The 19,415-nt window shown below is 46.7% G+C and overlaps 1 protein-coding gene and 1 long non-coding RNA gene across 3 annotated transcripts in view; one reads left to right on the forward strand and one right to left on the reverse strand.

Moving 5' to 3' along the window:
* Window positions 1-5,953, forward strand: part of LOC308594675 — a 106,033-nt gene extending 100,080 nt beyond the window's left edge. The window contains exons 2-3 of the long non-coding RNA XR_014011550.1: window positions 3,953-4,690; window positions 5,008-5,953. This is a non-coding gene — a long non-coding RNA (uncharacterized lncRNA). The remainder of the gene's footprint in view (window positions 1-3,952; window positions 4,691-5,007) is intronic.
* PML (PML nuclear body scaffold) overlaps window positions 1-19,415 on the reverse strand; it is a gene marked incomplete at its 5' end in the record, with an annotated part of 21,251 nt that continues 1,836 nt past the window's right edge. For both annotated transcript variants that reach the window (XM_081207737.1, XM_081207738.1), the window contains 8 exons: window positions 1-2,193; window positions 6,600-6,652; window positions 8,124-8,376; window positions 9,376-9,459; window positions 9,973-10,028; window positions 12,882-13,090; window positions 14,867-15,244; window positions 17,443-17,912. In XM_081207737.1, the coding sequence (XP_081063863.1) occupies window positions 2,191-2,193; window positions 6,600-6,652; window positions 8,124-8,376; window positions 9,376-9,459; window positions 9,973-10,028; window positions 12,882-13,090; window positions 14,867-15,244; window positions 17,443-17,912 (1,506 nt within the window). In that variant the 3' untranslated portion in view covers window positions 1-2,190. The remainder of the gene's footprint in view (window positions 2,194-6,599; window positions 6,653-8,123; window positions 8,377-9,375; window positions 9,460-9,972; window positions 10,029-12,881; window positions 13,091-14,866; window positions 15,245-17,442; window positions 17,913-19,415) is intronic.

Below are 19,415 nucleotides of genomic sequence, written 5' to 3' on the forward strand. Positions count from 1 at the left end.
TGAATTTAAAGGAGAATGGAAAATGTTTATTGCATATATAGAGTAGCATTGTACACAGGTTAATACATTAGCAGGGTTTTAAAATTACATGTAAATTTGTTATGAATGGATAATAAGTAATTTAAACAGGTTTCAAACTGGACAATAGACATGTGCTACATTGATAAGTAATGGAACCAAGGAAGGGACTAGAGGGAAGTCAATTACTTCTGTTTCGTTTTGTCTTTTGTAGTGTTGTTGCTTTTATTTTTGTGTGTGTTATCTTTGGAAAATCAATAAATTGTCAATTTTTTTTTAAAAAAGTGAAATCAATCAGCAACAGACATGACTGAAGCTTAAGCTCAAATTTCCAGTTAGTGCAGATCCCACAACTTCCTGCTGAAATCCTGCTAACTTTTCATACCACTGATCTTGCAGGGTTTTTCTAACACCCCCCCCCCTTTGTCGTGCTACAGGGCAGGAGCGTCCATCCAGAAAGCAATAATGTGGCAACGCAGGGAAAGCGTCTTAGAACAACCAATGAAGCGGACTGATCGGGGGACAACCCGCAATATTGCACTGATCCTGCGTCAATGAGTTGCTGCGGAAGGAAAGCAAAAGCAAGCCCACAACACCAGGCTGGAGGGGCCCTAAAAAAATTGAGTGTGTCAAAGGAGCCTGGCTGCTGGATGAGGCCCATGACTCCTGTTCTCACAGTGGCCAACTAGATGCCTCAAATGGGAAACCCACAAGCAAGACGTGGAGGGAATGGCCCTCGTCTTCTAGATTTCTCCCCAACAACCAGTAAAGAGTGTCATGCCTAAAGGCCAACATTAGGACATCCTCATTGCTCACAGGCACTGACTCTATTGCCTTTTTGCTCCCTCCAGTCTTTTAAGTGGGTATCTATGTCCCAGTCTGTACCTGTATACAGTGGTACCTCTACTTACGGATGTGATCTGTTCCGGGGTGCCGCTCACACACCGAAAAGTCCGTAAGTAGAGCGCCGCTTCTGCGCATGACGTGATAGAGCACTCCTGCGCATGCACGAAGTTTGCAAATCGCTCCTGCGCATGCGCAAAGCGCGCAGATCGCTCCTGCGCATATCGGTGAACTCAGAAGTAAACGCTTCCGGGTTTGCCGCATTCGTAACCAGAAAAAACACAACGTAAACCTAACGCAACTAGAGGTATGACTGTAACTATTTTTAAAAAATCTATTTCTACAGTTAATCTCTTTGGGATGTTCTGTCATGGGTAGCAATCCAGAAATGAAATCAATGTGCCTAATTCTCTGTTAATGCCCTCTAAGGCACCAGCTGGCAGCAGTGAATTTCTGAAATGAGTCAGAATCCAGGTGGGGCTATTGATCTCCCACTTCTTCTAAACATCTGGCTGGAAGACAGGCTGGGCCTTTGCTCTGACCCAGCACTGCGCTCCCGAATTTCTAGTCCCCCATACAAAAAACTGGGCACAACGTTTAGTCTTGCCAACCCTCCTTGATTTTTTCAAGCCTCCTGGGTGCATCTGTTCCCATGGCAGGAGAGAAATTAACTGAGGGGGTGCATGTAGCAAACAGTCAGCTTTCCACATTAAACATGTTTCATGACAATAGTACCTTACAAAATTCCTAAGCTAATAATTGGACAGAAGGGATGGCACACGCCAAATCTCAGCTGCCTTAAGGCTGCCACCAGCCCTTGCCAGATAAAAGGAGAGGGGTAGCAAGCCATTGGGGAGAATCGATGGGCGGTGCCTTGGCCCGCCAATGGGCCAAGGTAAAATTCACTGCTGACCAGGGAAACACGTGTTCCTTCTCAGAAGACCGCTACCTGTGATCTGCCTGTGATCAGCTGTTGCTCCTGGTGGATGCTAAGTACTCATAAGGTATTGCAGCAGCATCACCAAAAGGCACTTGTGTTGCCCGGGCAGGAATGAGAAGTGGACAGCCTTGGGGTCAAGAGTGGCACAGCTCAACACAACCCTGGGACGAGCAGGACTGTCTGTGTGCAAACGAACTGTGAGAAAGACGTTCTCTGCAGAATCAATCAGCCAGTGGAAGGAAGGAGGGAGGGAGCAAGAGAGATGTGGGCATCTTGGCAAGCGATGTCATGGCTGGGGTTTCGAGGTCAGCTTTGGAAAAGGCACCTCTGCCCTGCTGCTGTCGACACCCCCTCAGACCTCGGGCGGACATTCCAGCGGCGGTGGGCAATCACTGAAAGGAAACAGACCATAGTGAAAGTTTTCGTCCAGCAGACCAGGAGGAAACGCAAGCGGTGTAATGGCAGGTGCCAATCTGAACTTTTGGTTTTAATTTCTTTCTTTCATAAAATTTGCGCACGGCTTGATCGTGGGGGGAAACCTTGAAGCAGTTTACAAAAAGATAAAATGAGACAATAAGAAAATGCAGCAATATTTTAAAACATACAAAAAGATAAAATACTGAAACAGGTTAAAATTCTCCCCAGTATTTCTAAGCACCTGGGTAGGTTTTAGCTACCTAAATGTTTTTAGCAGGCATGGACAGGAATACTGTTGAAGGCACCTGTTTGATATCCATAGGTGGGGAGTTCGAAACTTTTTCTATGGCTTTTTATTGTAGCTCATGGCATCAGTGGGGAGGGCATAAACTTGATGTAAAACATATCCTTCAGTGAACGAAGGAGCAATCCTGGAAGAAATTGACAAGACCCTCTTTCCTTGGACATTTTTGACCAGAGGCTGGATGGCCAGGGATACTTTGGTTGTTATTCCTGCACTGCAGGAGGTTGGGGTCCCTTCCAGCTCTACAGTTCTGTGGTTCTATGATTTCCGAAGTCTTTATATGTAAAGGTCAGCATGGTAATAAAAAGGATGGTTCCTGCATTGATTATGGTAAGATAAAGTTAGACACTGATGCCAAAATCCAGCATCGCCTGAGCTCTGTGAGTGCGGCTTTCTCCCGATTGAAGTGCAGAGTGTTTGAGGACCGGGACATTTGCAAGGAAACCCAAATGCTTGTTTACAAATCTGTTTTACTACCAACCTTACTGTATGCTTGTGAAACATGGACCACTTACAAAAGCCATCTCCAACTCCTCGAAAGATTCCATAAACGGCATCTCTGAAAATTTTTACACATTGCTTGGGAAGACAGGCGAACTAATGCCAGTGTACTGGAAGAAGCAAAGATCACCAGTGTTGAAGCAATGATTCTTCAACATCAACTTCGTTGGACTGGTCATGTTGTGTGGATGCCTGATGATCGTCTTCCAAAACAACTACTCTATTCGGAACTTAAAAATGGAAAGCGTAATGCTGGTGGTCAACAAAAGAGGTTTAAAGACTGTCTTAAGGCAAATCTTTAAAAATGTAGTATAAACACCGACAACCGGGAAACACTGGCCTGCAAGCGCTCCAGCTGGAGAACAGCCTTTACCAGAGGTGTCATGGACTTTGAAGACACTCGAACTCAGAACGCAAGGGAGAAACGTGCTACGAGGAAGGAACACTTGGCAAATCCACACCGTGATCCACTCCCGCCCAGGAACCAATGCCCCCACTGTGGAAGGACGTGTGGGTCCAGAATTGGCCTCCACAGTCATTTACGGACTCATTGTTAAAACCGTGTTTATGGAAGACAATCTTACTCGGTTACGAGTGATCGCCAAAGATGGTAAGATAAAGTTAGAACCTGGGAAACAAAGAAAGATAACCTGTTATTCATTTCTCACTAGGAATATATTCTTTAACTAGCAACTAAATAAGGATGCGGGTGGCGCTGTGGGTTAAACCACAGAGCCTAGGACTTGCCAATCAGAAGGTTGGCGGTTCGAATCCCTGTGACGGGGTGAGCTCCCTTTGCTCAGTCCCAGCTCCTGCCAACCTAGCAGTTCGAAAGCACGTCAAAGTGCAAGTAGATAAATAGGTACCACTCCGGCAGGAAGGTAAACGGTGTTTCCGTGCGCTGCTCTGGTTTGCCAGAAGCAGCTTAGTCATGCTGGCCACATGACCCGGAAGCTGTGCGCTGGCTCCATCGGCTAATAAAGCGAGATGAGCGCTGCAACCCCAGAGTCGGCCACGACTGGACCTAATGGTCAGGGGTCCCTTTACCTTTTAAATAAGGATAACAATATAAGGAGCAAACAAGAATTTGTAAGAAATGGACAATGAAATGAAGGAATTGTCATGGAATTCTACTCTTATGATCCAAAGCAGAACCCAATGTATAGTTAGCAGAGTAAAAACTTAAACACGTCGCAGGATCCCCAACAATAGTCCAGAGGCCATTGTATTTCATCCAGCAAAGCTTGACTGCTACTTAAGGCAAATGAGCATAATGGTCACAAATCCAATACATTCAGGACTGGCACTGTCCATAAGAAATCCAGTTGCAGAAGACTTAACTTAAACTTGCAATAACTTATAGTAAGACTAAACCTTAACACTGAGCATACAGAACACCAGAAGGAAAGAGAGAAGAGAGAAAGCAAAACCCAGACTCCTTCTGGCCTCTTATAGTCAGCATGACCTTGACAGAAAGAGAGAACAGAATCAGTTTAAGCCAGCTGTACTCAGCTGCTCTGAAGGAATAACCCAAACACCACGAACTGTCTGCTTGTTTCTTTCACACAGAGAAGCTTCCAGTACCCTCCTGAATTAATTAGAGTAGGAAAGATGTCTAAACATCAGATCAATACTTTCAGTACTAAGAAATGCATACTGACAGGGATGTCTGTAGGTACAGTGGTGCCCCGCAAGACGGAAAACTCGCTAGACGAAAGAGTTTTCCGTTTTGGAGGTGCTTCGCAAAACGAATTTCCTATGGGCTTGCTTCGCAAGACGACAATGTCTTGCGAGTTCCTGCTGGTTTTTTTTCCTCCCCCCCCCCTTTTTCTAAGCCGCTTATCAGCTGATCCGATCAGCAGATAAGCCGCTAAAAGCTGCTAAAAGCCGCTAATAGCGCTAATCCGTCAATGGGCTTGCTTTGCAAGACGAAAAAACCGCTAGACGAAGACAATCACAGAACGGATTCTTTTCGTCTTGCGAGGCACCACTGTATTATGGCCAAATCCTCAACCCACTCCCCTCTCCATAACCAAACATGGGCTCAAATTCTGTGTCCAGGGCGGCTGTCTATCAGCTCCATTTGGTATGCAGGCTGATACCCTACCTGCCCGCGGACTGTCTCGCCAGAGTGGTGCATGCTCTAGATATCTCCCGCTTGGACTACTGCAATGCACTCTCCATGGGGCTACCTTTGAAGGTGACCCGGAAACTGCAATTAATCCAGAATGCGGCAGCTAGACTGGTGACTGGGGGCGGCCGCCAAGACCACATAACACCAGTCCTGAGAGATCTGCATTGGCTCCCAGTATGTTTCCAAGCACAATTCAAAGTATTGGTGCTGACCTTGAAAGCCCTAAACGGCCTTGGTCCACTATACTTGAAGGAGCGTCTCCACCCCCATCGTTCAGCCCAGACACTGAGATCCAGCGCTGAGGGCCTTCTGGCGGTTCCCTCATTGCGAGAAGTAAAGTTACAGGGAACCAGACAGAGGGCCTTCTCAGTAGTGGCGCCCACCCTGTGGAAACCCCTCCCATCAGATGTCAAGGAAATAAGCAGCTATCTTATTTTTAAAAGACATCTGAAGGCAGCCCTGTTTAGGGAAGTTTTTAATATTTAATGCTGTATTGTTTTTAACACTCGATTGGGAGCTGCCCAGAGTGGCTGGGGAAACTCAGCCAGATGGACGGGTAATAAGTTGTTGTTGGGTTGTTGTTTTTTTATTGAATGATTCTATGACCTTGGAAGGTCGTGGGCTCTTCTTCCTTGCGGGAGGCTTTTAAGGAGAGGCTGGACGGCCATCTTTATGTCGTTCCCGTTGTTCTGTAGCCATCAATGGACCCTCAATGGACAAAGGGCGTGAGAGAAATCAGCAGGCTTGAAGGAACCTCAAGGTTTGCAGGAATTGGGGGGGGGGGAGAATGCAATGCTAGGTGATAGACTATATGGGACTGGCAGAAATGACTGGCAGAATCCGAGACCAGGGAAGAGAGACGGCGGAAGAAGATTGGAAGAAATTCAAGGACTATCTTGGGAAATATTACAAAATTAGTGAATGTTAGAATGATGTTGGTTAGAATTTAAGTGGTTATCAGCTGTAATGATTAAGATAATGGGGGGGGGGAGAAAGAAAGGTGTAAAATTAAGTGAAAATTAAGGGTGAGGATTTGCTGAATGAATAATTTGAATTGGAATACAAAAAGGGGAGGTATGAGGAGGTCTGAGAAGTAAGTTAAAAGAAAATAAGTGAATGGAATTATACGTGTTTTTATTTTTGTATTTTTGTTTTCTTTGTATAACCTTTGAAAAGTTAATAAATATATTTTTTTAAAAAAAGAGAATGCAATGCTGAGTGTCCAGGGAAAGAGGGGGACCCAAAAACTGACAAAGGACTGGAGTAGCACAGCTGCCTATCTGGAACCCTGCAGAGAATACCTGTGCCCTGCACCGCTCTGCTGCCGATGCCACTCGCCTCATCTGACTCCTGTCACCCCGGGAGTCCTGGGACCTCTTAGAATGTGCAGGCTGGATCTTTCCTTTCCACGGAGCCTGCTGTGCGGTCTCTGGCCTACTCACCATCATGTCGTCTTCAGTGTCCTCGGAGCTGCTGATCAGGATGCTGGCGACCTCTGAAAGCAGATAGGGGACAAACAATGTGTCACCCACACCTCAGAGCGCATAATCCGTGGAACTCCCTCCTAGCCAGCAGGGCTCTGCTCTGCCCCCCCCCAACTTGCTGGTGACGGCAGGAGCCGAGAAAGCTGCTCTTGTGCTCGGGGGGGGGGGGGTCCTGCTAGCTCCCTTCTCACAAGGAAAAAAGCACACCAAGAACTCAAGTCAACCTAAGTTTCAATAGTGGGAGTGGTCCTTACTCACAAATCAATAGTCAATAGTAACAAAAACTAATCCATCCAAAAGTATATAGAATAATAGAATCCTAGAGTTGGAAGAGACCACAAGGGCCATCGAGTCCAACCCCCTGCCAAGCAGGAAACACCACCAGAGCACTCCTGACATATGGTTGTCAAGCCTCTGCTTAAAGACCTCCAAAGAAGGAGACTCCACCACACTCCTTGGCAGCAAATTCCACTGTCGAACAGCTCTTACTGTCAGGAAGTTCTTCCTAATGTTTAGGTGGAATCTTCTTTCTTGTAGTTTGGATCCATTGCTCCGTGTCCGCTTCTCTGGAGCAGCAGAAAACAACCTTTCTCCCTCCTCTATGTGACATCCTTTTATATATTGAACATGGCTATCATATCACCCCTTAACCTCCTCTTCTCCAGGCTAAACATGCCCAGCTCCCTTAGCCGTTCCTCATAAGGCATCGTTTCCAGGCCTTTGACCATTTTGGTTGCCCTCCTCTGGACACGTTCCAGTTTGTCAGTGTCCTTCTTGAATTGTGGTGCCCAGAACTGGACATATATTCTGGCAAGGATTACAAACTCAAATAGAGATTACAAACTCTAACATAAATTACAAACTCAAACTCATAAGGATATGTATAACACAATAATTCGTTACAGAATTAGGGATAAGAGTTTATGAGTAGAGACAAGTTCATGTTAGTCCATAGCCATATTCAACACGAAAGTCTTAGTTTCATTCATTGAGCAGAAGTCAGAAGTCAATTATAGATCAGAAACCAGGACAGGGCCCTGTTCTGATGTATACACCTTCATCAGCTAATTTTTAAAGGGTCGTGTAAGTTTGAAGACTTTCGGATAAATGTATCCTGTTATTTTCTACATTTCTCGTCGAATCTGACTATGGTCTAACATGAACTTGTCTCTACTCATAAACTCTTATCCCTAATTCTGTAACGAATTATTGTGTTATACATAGCTTTATGAGTTTGAGTTTGTAATCTCTATTTGAGTTTGTAATTCAAAAGGAATACATACTTTTGAATGGATCAGTTTTTGTTAAAACAGACTATTGATTTGCGAGTAGGGACCACTCCCACCATTGAAACTTACATTGGCCTGAGTTCTTGGTGTGCTTTTTTCTGGGTATATTTAATAACAAGAACTCCAACTTATTTAACCCTTGCCACAAGGGGCATCTGGTGAGCAGAGGAGGCCGGGCAAGATGGGACATTACCCGATTCACAGATCTCGTGCACAGAATTTTCCAAGAGCTCCACCGCATTGACCGCCCCACACTGCTCCCTCTCTGGGGTCGACTCGCGGGGGGAAGGGGACCAGGAACTCAGCCCAACATCCTGGACATGCATTTCGGAGTTCTGCCCGTCGTCATGGTTGTGGTCCTCCAGCTTCATCACCTTGGGAGAAGCCTGAATGGACTTTTCCGTCTGTCCCGTCAGCCGTTTCACTGGGCAGCTGATAGAGGAGACCTAAAAAGCAAGAGTAACACAAATTTAAAAACGAGACCAGCTATTTTTATTCACAATAAATCGATAATAAATTATTATCAATAGTAAATCCATTGGAGAACCTCAGGAAATCTGCATTTGTGCAACGTAAGAAGTTGTGCGCTTGGGCAGACGAGCTGTGTGTTTCCAAAACACTTTTTATGACGCCTGGTGGGATTTTATTTCTTGAGCTTCAGATTTAAGATACTTGACTTAAAAATACCCTCCATACCATCGTCCACAGGGAAATATGGATGCCTCAATTGGTATTGGTGGGTAACCATTTTCTTTTATTATATAATGTTTGCTTGCTTTGTATATGACACGAAGTAACACACAGGTGGTGCTGTGGTCTAAACCACTGAGCCTAGGGCTTGCCGATCAGAAGGTTGGCGGTTCGAATCTCCACAGCTGGGTTAGCTCCCGTTGCTAGGTCCCTGCTCCTGCCAACCTAGTAGTTCGAAAGCACATCAAAGTGCAAGTAGATAAATAGGTACCACTCTGGCGGGAAGGTAAACAGCGTTTCCGTGTGCTACTCTGGTTCGCCAGAAGCAGCTTTGTCATGCTGGCCACATGACCCAGAAGCTGTACGCCAGCTCCTTTGGCCAATAAATCGAGATGAGCGCCGCAACCCCAGAGTCGGCCACGACTGGACCTAATGGTCAGGGGTACCTTACCTTTACCTTTAACACCCTGATACCACACTTTTGGGCTGCTAGTAATGGCAACGAGGGAAATCATTCTTAATAATAATATTAATTCACAACTCAGGGATCCTTTAGCTGTGATTCCTGCATTGCAGAGGGGTGGGCTAAATGTCTCTTGGGGGTCCCCTTCCAGCTCTACAACTTTATGATCTTCCTTTGGCTGAAAGTACAGCTCCCATCAGCTCAGAAGGAGCTGGGACAGCCTGTCAGGAAAGAGAGGGAGGAATCAAAAGAACAGAAGACACAAAACTGTTATGCGCAGCAGAGAACTTACAAATCCATGAGGTGTCTTTCTGAGACTGAGGGTGTACGTGGGTGCCTGGCTCCTTGGCTGGCTTTTCTCATTATGAAGACCTTTCTGTACGCAAAAGTGACAAAGGCAGAATTTTTAAAGCGCTGTCTGACAGTGAACCTTGGAGACCAAGATCCTGTGCTTCAAAAAATCCTGTGCTTCCTGTGCTTGGAGGCTGATCCTGTGCTTCAAAAAACAGAACAAGCACATCGTTCTCCCGGGCAGACTGTCATCTCACATACCAACTAACCTTACATTCTTCTGGTTTTTTTTTCAAAAGATGTGTCCTTAAAGTGTTCATACCAGAAAAAAGGAAATCTGCAGCAATATGAAACTGCTAAATTACAATACATCAAGAGATTCAGTCCTATTGCTTGTGCACTGAACTCAGGGAATTATTTTTATTTATTTTTTTATCCTCCCACATGTTACCAGTGCCAAGATATCTGTGTTCTCAACAGCAACTGTTTCATGAACAGCCACCGCTAATTTCCACTGTCTTGGTACTTTCTACATTTTGTTCCCCTCTCAGCTGCCTGTTTCTCTGCGTCCACTTCCACGTTTCATATCACAGCTTACCGAACTGACCGCTGGGGCAACTGGCCGAGAAACAGAAGGCAGGCAGCCGACAGCATCTGCAAGAAAGGAAAGAGGGCAGTGTGTTCCAACGTGTTTGGATGAGGCCCCTGCCCAAGAGGTTTCTGGAGGGCTCATTGCATTTCATTTCCCCCATATTATACCACCTTTTCCTCCAGGGAGGTCATGACTCTCCCCCGCTCCTCATTTAATCCCAACAACTCTGTGAGGTAGGATAGCCTGAGAGCGAGTGACCGGCCCCAGGTCACATGCAGTGAGCTTCATAGCTGAGTGGAGATTCGAACCCTGGTCTCTCCCAAGTCCTAGTCTCTCTCTTAGCTCAGTTGGGAATGAACTCAGCTGTTCAGCACCAGAGTCTAAGCAGAGCTCATAAAAGTGCGTGGTCTAAAATTGTGCACCAAAAATTCCTCTCCTGCGGACTCCACCCACATCAGCTTCTCGTGATGGGCTTTATTAAAGCAAAAAGGCTAATTGGACAGTGTCTGAAGGACTTGGAGCAACAGAACAATCTGGCCATTATAAAGAAACTCTGTCCTTGGTATGCCTTTCCCCCCCTTCTCAGTTTGATTCCCTGGCACCATATTTGTATAAATTAACTATCCCAAAATACAGAGGTGCCTTCACACTGGCCAGATTGGATATGATGCCCTCTGCCATAAAGGTAAAGGTAAAGGGCCCCCTGACCATTAGGTCCAGTCATGACTGACTCTGGGGTTGGGGCGCTCATTTCGCTTTATTGGCCGAGGGAGCCGGCGTACAGCTTCCGGGTCATGTGGCCAGCATGACTAAGCCACTTCTGGCAAACCAGAGCAGCGCACGGAAACACTGTTTACCTTCCCGCCACAACGGTACCTATTTATCTACTTGCACTTTGACGTGCTTTCGAACTGCTAGGTTGGCAGGAGCAGGGACCGAGCAATGGGAGCTCACCCCATTGCGGGGATTCGAACCGCCGACCTTCTGATCGGCAGGTCCTAGCTCTGTGGTATAACCCACAGCGCCACCCGTGTCTCTCTACCCTCTGCCATACTTGAGGGCAGATACCAGAAGATTCCAACTGAGAAACGACTCTGCCACTGTGGAGATGGCAATGTGGAAACAGTGGCTCATGCTCTCCTGTCCTGTCTGTCCCCTTTATAAAGATCTGAGGAATAAGATCATCACCCCACTCTTCCTTACCATCCCGGGGCGCCCATCTGCAGCCACATTGTTCTTTCTGTTGTCAAGTCAAAATGATCAGACAACAGCAAAGGTTGCTAGGTTTATTGAGGGTGCAGTGAGATTAAGGGCCACTATCTGAGCGATAATCTTGGTCATTTGATTGCCCTTTTTACCCCTTGTTGTCTTTTTAATTCTATATATTGCTTGTTTTGTGTTGCTATGGGCGTTGGCTAATGCGAATAAAGTTTATCTATCTATCTATCATCTATCTATCTATCTATCTATCTATCTATCTATCTATCTTTGCATAGAGCTCAATGTCAGGAAAAAGCAGCAATGCGAGAGCGAGCTGCAGGTGGCTGCAAAGCAAAACAGGATGTTGATGTTTGGGACTGTACCATGGGAACAAAGGGACAGTCTATTCACTGTACTGAGCACCGGATATTAGCTCAGAGTGTCATCTGACCTGTACTGGAAGTACAGGGGTGGAGTCTATTCTCTCTCTGCTGTTGGAGTTTGAACTGTGCAGACACATTTCTCTGTACTGCTGCAATGACAGAAATAAAGACATGTAAATAGATTTCTGTCTGTCTCTTTCCCCTCCCTGAGGGAAGCAGGGAGGAGGGAGGAGTGGTGTGTCCCTCTCACGCTGAGTGGGATCGCCGATAGTGACCTTGCCTGTATCCTGCCGGGAGACGCAGACGGGGAGGTCAACAGGATCTTAAGCCAAGTGCCTGGAGAGTGGCCAGTTACCTCTGACTGAGGCTTAAGAATCCGACACTCAAGTCAGCAAAGAAGGACCCACAGGTCCAGGGTGGAGAACTTACATTCTTCCAGGTGCGGCTGGAGTCCAGCTCTCACCATCCTTGACCGCTAGCCATAAGGACCATAGGAGAGCCTGCCGGATCAGGCCAGTGCCCCACCTAGTCCAGCATCCTGGTTGCACAGCAGCCAATAGGACATCTCCAGGAAGGCTGCAAGCAGGATTCAGGTACAAGCGCCTTCTCCCTCCCCCTTGTGCCTCTGCAGCTACTGGCATGCAGAAGAAAGGCACCTCTGACGGTGGGGGCAGAACAGAGCCCCTATCGCTAGCAGCCATCGATAGCTTTATCCCCTTCTGGTGCATTCAGTGCTAGTCCTACCCATAGTAGACCCACTGACGTTAATGGACAAGACTAACCAAGGTTCATGCTTTTGAATTATGGTGCTGGAGGAGACTCTTGAGAGTCCCATGGACTGCAAGGAGATCAAACCTCTCCATTCTGAAGGAAATCAGCCCTGAGTGCTCACTGGAAGGACAGATCCTGAAGCTGAGGCTCCAAGACTTTGGCCACCTCATGAGAAGAGAAGACTCCCTGGAAAAGACCCTGATGTTGGGAAAGATGGAGGGCACAAGGAGAAGGGGACGACAGAGGATGAGATGGTTGGACAGTGTTCTCGAAGCTACCAACATGAGTTTGACCCAACTGCAGGAGGCAGTAGTAGACAGGAGTGCCTGGCGTGCTCTGGTCCATGGGGTCACAAAGAGTCTGACATTACTAAATAACAACAACAACCAAGATTCAATGATCAAAGGCGCCCTGTGATTCACATTCATTCTCACAACTAGTGGGACAGGGTGACAGAGAATTACGGCAACCGAAGCCCAAACCTTTTTCCTGCCAAAGAAGCCAGCAGGGCCCCCTGGCAAGGGAGGGGCGAAGAGAGCAGGATTGCAGGAATTGCCTCACCTTCGCAGCCTCTCACCCTGTTAAACAGGGCCTGGAGTTCGCCTCTGACCTCCGAGATGTTATCTGCCTGGACCCGGAAACCCACGGCCAGCACCTTCTCCCTGCGGAGATCGTCTAGGGACTCCTTGACAAAGGGAGCCATGTCCAGCACCTCCTGGTCCGAAGCAAAGAGGTTCATCTTCTCCACCAGCCGCTCTCCGGACTCCAACCTGCCGTGGTTATAATCATTTAATAATCATTTATTATTTATACCCTGCCCACCTGGCTGGGCTTCTCACTGAATCATTCCTTCCAGTAGCACCTTAAAGACCAACTAAGTTAGTTCTTGGTATTATTTCACCTTCTCACCCCTTGCCTTTTCCTGGAAGACCTATTGCAGTCGTTAAGAGTCGTCAACAGGCTCATCTCAGCTATCTGCCAATCTCCCATTCCCACCACCCTTCTGAACAATACCCCTCCCCACCTTCTCACTATATAGAAGGATCTGGCAACTTCTGTTTCAGTGTATCTGAAGAAGTGTGCATGCACACGAAAGCTCATACCAAGAACTAACTTAGTTGGTCTTTAAGGTGCTACTGGAAGGAATTTTTTTTATTTTGACTATGGCAGACCAACACGGCTACCTACCTGTCACTGAATCATTATCGCTTTACTGAACGGTCTTGGTTGTTCGGATCAATTTGTTGCTGTGCATTGCTTCAGCTAAATGCTATCGTGTTTTAACATTCGTATCGATGGCACTGTTTTGCTGTTTCTTAAATCATTATTACTTATTTTATAACATTTATAAACCTCCTATCTGGTAAACAAAAAACAGAAAACACCCCCCAAAGTGGTTTACAGAGAAAACAATAAAATAAAAACTTTAAAATGCTTTAAAACATACAAAAAGTTAAAATACCAAAACACATTAAAATTACCTCAACTTTTTAAAGCATCTAGGTAGGCTGGTCTAAACAAGAATGTTTTCAGCAGGCCCCAAAAGGAATACAGTGAAGACGCCTGCTTGTCTCACTAGGCAGGGAGTTCCAAAGTGTACATAACGTCACACTAAATGGCCGAGTCCTTACAATGGCGGAACGGCGATTATGGGGCATCTGTAATAGGGCTCATTCCGTCAATTGGCATGGTGGAGTGGGCGTACGTCAGGTAAGCAGATTTCGTGGACCAACTGGTCTCAAGGCATTAAGGGCTTTATATACTGTATGTGGTGGGATTGTAGCAAAATTTTAAAAAAATTGGGAAATGATATATGATGAGTTGAAGAAAATGTTCCATTTAAAATTTGTGAAAAAGCCTGAAGCTTTCTTGTTAGGGATTGTGGAGAAAGACCTGCCAAAGAAACTAAAAAACATTTTCATGTATGCGACAACGGCAGCAAGGGTCTTAATAGCACAAGGATGGAAGAATGAGGAAATCCCGACTAAAGAACTGTGGTAAGAAAAACTGATGGACTGCGCGGAATTGGCATAACTGTGACTTTAAAGATGAATGGGAACCTTTTATGAAGTATTTGAAGAAACAACAAAATCAACTGGACTCCTTGGCAGGTTTTGAATAAACATTCACAAACTCTTTATCGGTAACACATAGATAGATAAATTGAGGGTCTTTACAATTTTACAACATGCAGATAAAATTATGTGTCACGAAACCAGAGAGAGGAGCTGAGGGAAGTCTCGAGGGTGGAGTGGGAGGGTTTTCTTCTTCTTTTTTCTCTTTGGAGGGGGGAAATGGGGAGGAAATAATGTGGATGACGTATTTCTGTTAAAATTGTTATGTTGGAATTCTTAATAAAAACATATAATAAAAAAGGGCTTTATATACTGAGAGTATCGCCTTGAACTTGGCCTAATAGAAAATTGGCAGCTCCAAGGATCTGGGCATAGGCATTTTTGCACATATGCAAAACCCTTGGACCCAAAACCCCACGTAAGAGGCAAATGGGCTGCACAAACATTAAACCAAATAAAAACGAAGCAAACCTCTTGACGATGCGCTCGGCGCACTGCAGCTTCCTCTGCACGTCCTCGCGCTCCTGGTGGAGCTGGCTGTCCACCTTCGCCAAGAGCTCCTCCCCCTTACTCTGGATCCACTGGACCATCACCTCCACCTTCTCCTGGATCTCGTCTCGGGTCTCCTTGCGCACCTTCTCCAGCTGCTGCAGCCGTTCGTGGACGGTGCTGTACGTCTTCTCGTAGCTCCTCCTCTTCTCGCCAAGCTCCGCCTTTATCCTGCCCAGCTCCTCCTTCCTGCCTTCGATTTCCGCACGGATATCGCAGTACAGCTTGGCGTTGTAGTGCTCGCCATCGAGCAGAGCGCAGGAGCAGCAGAGGGGCTTGCGGCACCCGCGGCAGTAGATGCTGTCGACGTAAATACAATGTTCAAGGAAGGAATGAATGAATGAATGGCCGCGGCAAGAAAAAGAGGCTGGACTAGATGGGCCAATGGCTTGATCCAGGAGGCTTTCCTTAGAGTCTTAAACAGGAAGGTAGTGTGGCACAGTGGTTAGAGTGCTGGCCTAGGACCTAGGAGACCCAAGTTTAAATCCCCACTCAGCTACGAAGCCCCCTGGGTGGCCTTGGTCCTGTCACCATCTCTCAGGCTCACTTCCCTCACTGAGCAGAATTCCTTGGAGAACAGGTACAGTGGTACCTCGGGTTAAGAACTTAATTCATTCCGGAGGTCCGTTCTTAACCTGAAACTGTTCTTAACCTGAAGCACCAGTTTAGCTAATGGGGCCTCCTGCTGCTGCCACGCCGCCGGAGCACAATTTCTGTTCTCATCCTGAAGCGGAGTCTGTAACCTGAAGCGTATGTAACCCGAGGTACCACTGTATAAGTGTAATAATAGATAGATGATAGATAGATAGATAGATAGATAGATAGATAAGCAACACCAGGCTTTGTGCTATCAGTTTCTCTCTGGAAGGGGAAGGAGGGAGAACACAGGGAAGAAAGGAAAATGAAAACAGAAGGGGAAGGAAGTGGAAAGTTATGGAGGGACAGATCAACCTGTTTCTCCCCAATACAGTGGTACCTCGGGTTACAGACGCTTCAGGTTACAGACTCTGCTAACCCAGAAATGGTACCTCGGGTTAAGAACTTTGCTTCAGGATGAGAACAGAAATCGTGCTCCGGCGGCGTGGCAGCAGCAGGAGGCCCCATTAGCTAAAGCGGTACCTCAGGTTAAGAACAGTTTCAGGTTAAGTACGGACCTCCAGAACCAATAAAGTACTTAACCCGAGGTACCACTGTATCAGTTTTCCATGTACTTGGAGCACAGGTCTATTCCATCCAATTTTTTCCAGATTTAAAAACAACATGCTTGAAAAAAATTGCATTTAAATGAAAGTACTAATTAAACTGTAAGTATAAACTGTAAGCACTGCATTTAAACTGTAAACATCAATTTACTGTTGGTAATAACAACGATCACAATATTGTGCCTTTCCCCCACAAGTAGGATTCAAGGTGGCTCACAAAACTTAGAACAAGCATAGACGAAAAACAGAAAGGTAATGGTTAAAAAGTGATTCAACTCTTGAAAAATTAAAACCATATAAAAAACAAAGCTATTAAAATACAGATAATAAAAACAGCACAGCGCGATTAAAAGCCCTTTCCTTAAAAAGCAGTCCATTCCCAAAGACCTGTTTGCATAAGAAAGGAATCCAGCTGCCAGCAGAAGGCCTACAATGAAGGCACAAGTCTGGCTTCTCTGGGAAGGGTGTTCCAAAGTTGCCTGTGAGAAGCCACCACCGAAAAGGCCCTGTTGCCCTGTCCCCCACCCAGGCCTCACCTGCTGATCGTGGGGTCCCAGGTGGCTGCCAATGCAAAATGAAGTTGCACGCGTGCCGTATGAGTGGGCACAGCCCAGATGAGGGCCTGTATCCCCTCTCCCCCTTCACAGGCAGTGGCCTGGTAGTTTCCTGCAAACTATGCATCTCCCCATGATCAATGCAGATGGTGACAGCAGCCACAAAATTAAAAGACGCCTGCTTCTTGGGAGAAAAGCAGTGACAAACCTATACAGCATCTTAAAAAGCAGAGACATCACCTTACAAACAAAGGTCCGTATAGTAAAAGCTATGGTTTTCCCAGTGGTGATGTATGGAAGTGAGAGCTGAACCATAAAGAAGGCTGATCACTGAAGAATTGATGCTTTTGAATTATGGTGCTGGAGGAGACTCTTGAGAGTCCCATGGACTGCAAGAAGATCAAACCTCTCCATTCTGAAGGAAATCAGCCCTGAGTGCTCACTGGAAGGACAGATCCTGAAGCTGAGGCTCCAATACTTGGGCCACCTCATGAGAAGAGAAGACTCCCTGGAGAAGACCCTGATGTTGGGAAAGATGGAGGGCACAAGGAGAAGGGGACGACAGAGGACAAGATGGTTGGACAGTGTTCTCAAAGCTACCAGCATGAGTTTGACCAAACTGCAGGAGGCAGTGGAAGACAGGAGTGCTTGGCGTGCTCTGGTCCATGGGGTCACGAAGAGTCAGACACGACTAAAAGACTAAACAACAACAAAGGCATCTCCCTGCCCACAGTAGCATTACCTTATAACCTGGGTGTGCTCCGAACATAAAAGGTTGCTGGACTTCTTTGCCCCCTCCAGGAAGCTCTGGGCAGTATCCTTCTTCAGATCAGCCAGTTTCTGGGTCTCGTGGCTCTTCTGCTTCAAGTACCACTGGTGAGACTTGTAGCATTTCAGGCAGAGGAACTCGGAGCACTCAGAGCACCAGAACTCAGCCGCATCTTTGCAGTTATCGCACACCAAATCCCTGTCACCGGCGATCTTCCGGTAGGTGTTCAGCTTGGCCTGGAGGCTTGCAAAGAGCACGTTATCTTGGAAGGGGACCCCGCTGGCGCGTGCGAAGGAGAACCGGCAGACGGGACACTGGCCCACGGGCTTGTTCTCGTCCAGGCACTCCATGCAGACGGTGTGAAGGCAGGCTAGGAGCTTGGGGTTCGGGGCCTCTCTCTGGCACCTCCCGCAGAGCAAGAACTCAAATTCCTCCTCCATCTCCTGCAAAAAAAAAAAAAAAAATGAGGAGAGAAAGAAGAAGAGGAGGAGTTTGGATTTGATATCCTGCTTTATCACTACCCAAAGGAGTCTCCAAGTGGCTAACATTCTCCTTTTCCCTTCCTCCCCCACAACAGACACTCTGTGAGGTGAGTGGGTGTGACTAGCCCAAGGTTACCCAGCAGCTGCATGTGGAGGAGCAGAGATGAGAACCCGGTGCCCCAGATTACAAGACTACTGCTGCAGTGATATTGGGAAATCTTAGCAGGTTAAAACTTTGGCTCATGCAGAAAAAGAGCATTATGGGAGAGCCAAAAGCTGTAGAATGCTGGGAATGCGTATCTGGGTTTAATTAAAGTCTTTGTGTCTTTAAAAGTGTGAACTGGGTTATGTCCATCTGCAGGAAGAGCGCTCCTAATTGATTAGTAGTTTTGACAACTGGTTGTTTCTGACTTAGATTCAGTGTGAAAAGGTTATCAGGCTAAATTTACAACTCAAAGAATCTGGTCTGTCTCTGGGAATGAGGGGAGTGGGGCTGAGAGACTTCAAGAAGTGTGACTAGCCCCAGGTCACCCAGCAGAAGAAAGGGTTAGGGTTCAGAATCGCTTCTATCTATCTCTCCCTCCCTCTCTCTCTCTCTCTCTCTCTCTCTCTCACACACACACACACACACACACACACACCAGGGAATCTGTCAACATGGACTAGTGCCCTATCTCGGCTGCACCAACAGGGTGGCTCACAGCCAAGTAAGAGGCGATGTGATGGGAGTTTATAAAACGATGCACAGTGACAGAGAAAGATTTGTCTCCCTCTGTCATAAGTCTGGATCTTGTGGACAAAGCTCAATGTTGGAAGATTCTGGGCAGATCAAAGAAAGTCCTTCTTCAGGCAACGCAGTTAAACTATGGAACTATGGATAGCTTTTAAGAAAACAGAACGCAATGGCAGAGTTGCCAATCGGCGTGCAAAGGCTTGACGGAACAGAGCTGCCAAATACTGGAGCTTTGATTTTGGAAAAACAAAAGGGAAACAAGGAGTGGAGGCGCAGGTGAAAAAGGATAGACTCTGTGTGCAATCTGAATTGAACCTGGAAAAGAGGGATATTAATACAGCTGCATTTCTAATGAACTGGAAGAGGAGAAGACGAAAGAACTGACAAACAAGAGTGATGGACTGATATATGAATACAAACCAGGAAGCTGTGGCCCTCCAGATCTTGTCGGCCTCCATTTCCCTTGGGCCCCAGACATCATGCCTGGTGCTCATGGAATGGTGGGCGTGCACAGAGTAGTCCAAGAACACTGGGAGGGCCACAGAACCCCCCAGCCCCAGGAACCTAGGAAGCTGCCCCATACATTGCTCTCAGGGCCATCCTGTGGGGCAGATGTCCCGGTGGAGGGGCTCAACTGTGGGAAAGGGTTTTTGCATACCACAATTCAGAGAAAGTGAAGTCCGGCATCCCGTCACACACGTGTATGACAATTCCTAAGAGCAGGGGAAGAG

The sequence above is a fragment of the Podarcis bocagei genome, assembly GCF_964188305.1.
Source record: "Podarcis bocagei genome assembly, chromosome: 9".
Lineage (NCBI taxonomy): Eukaryota > Metazoa > Chordata > Lepidosauria > Squamata > Lacertidae > Podarcis > Podarcis bocagei.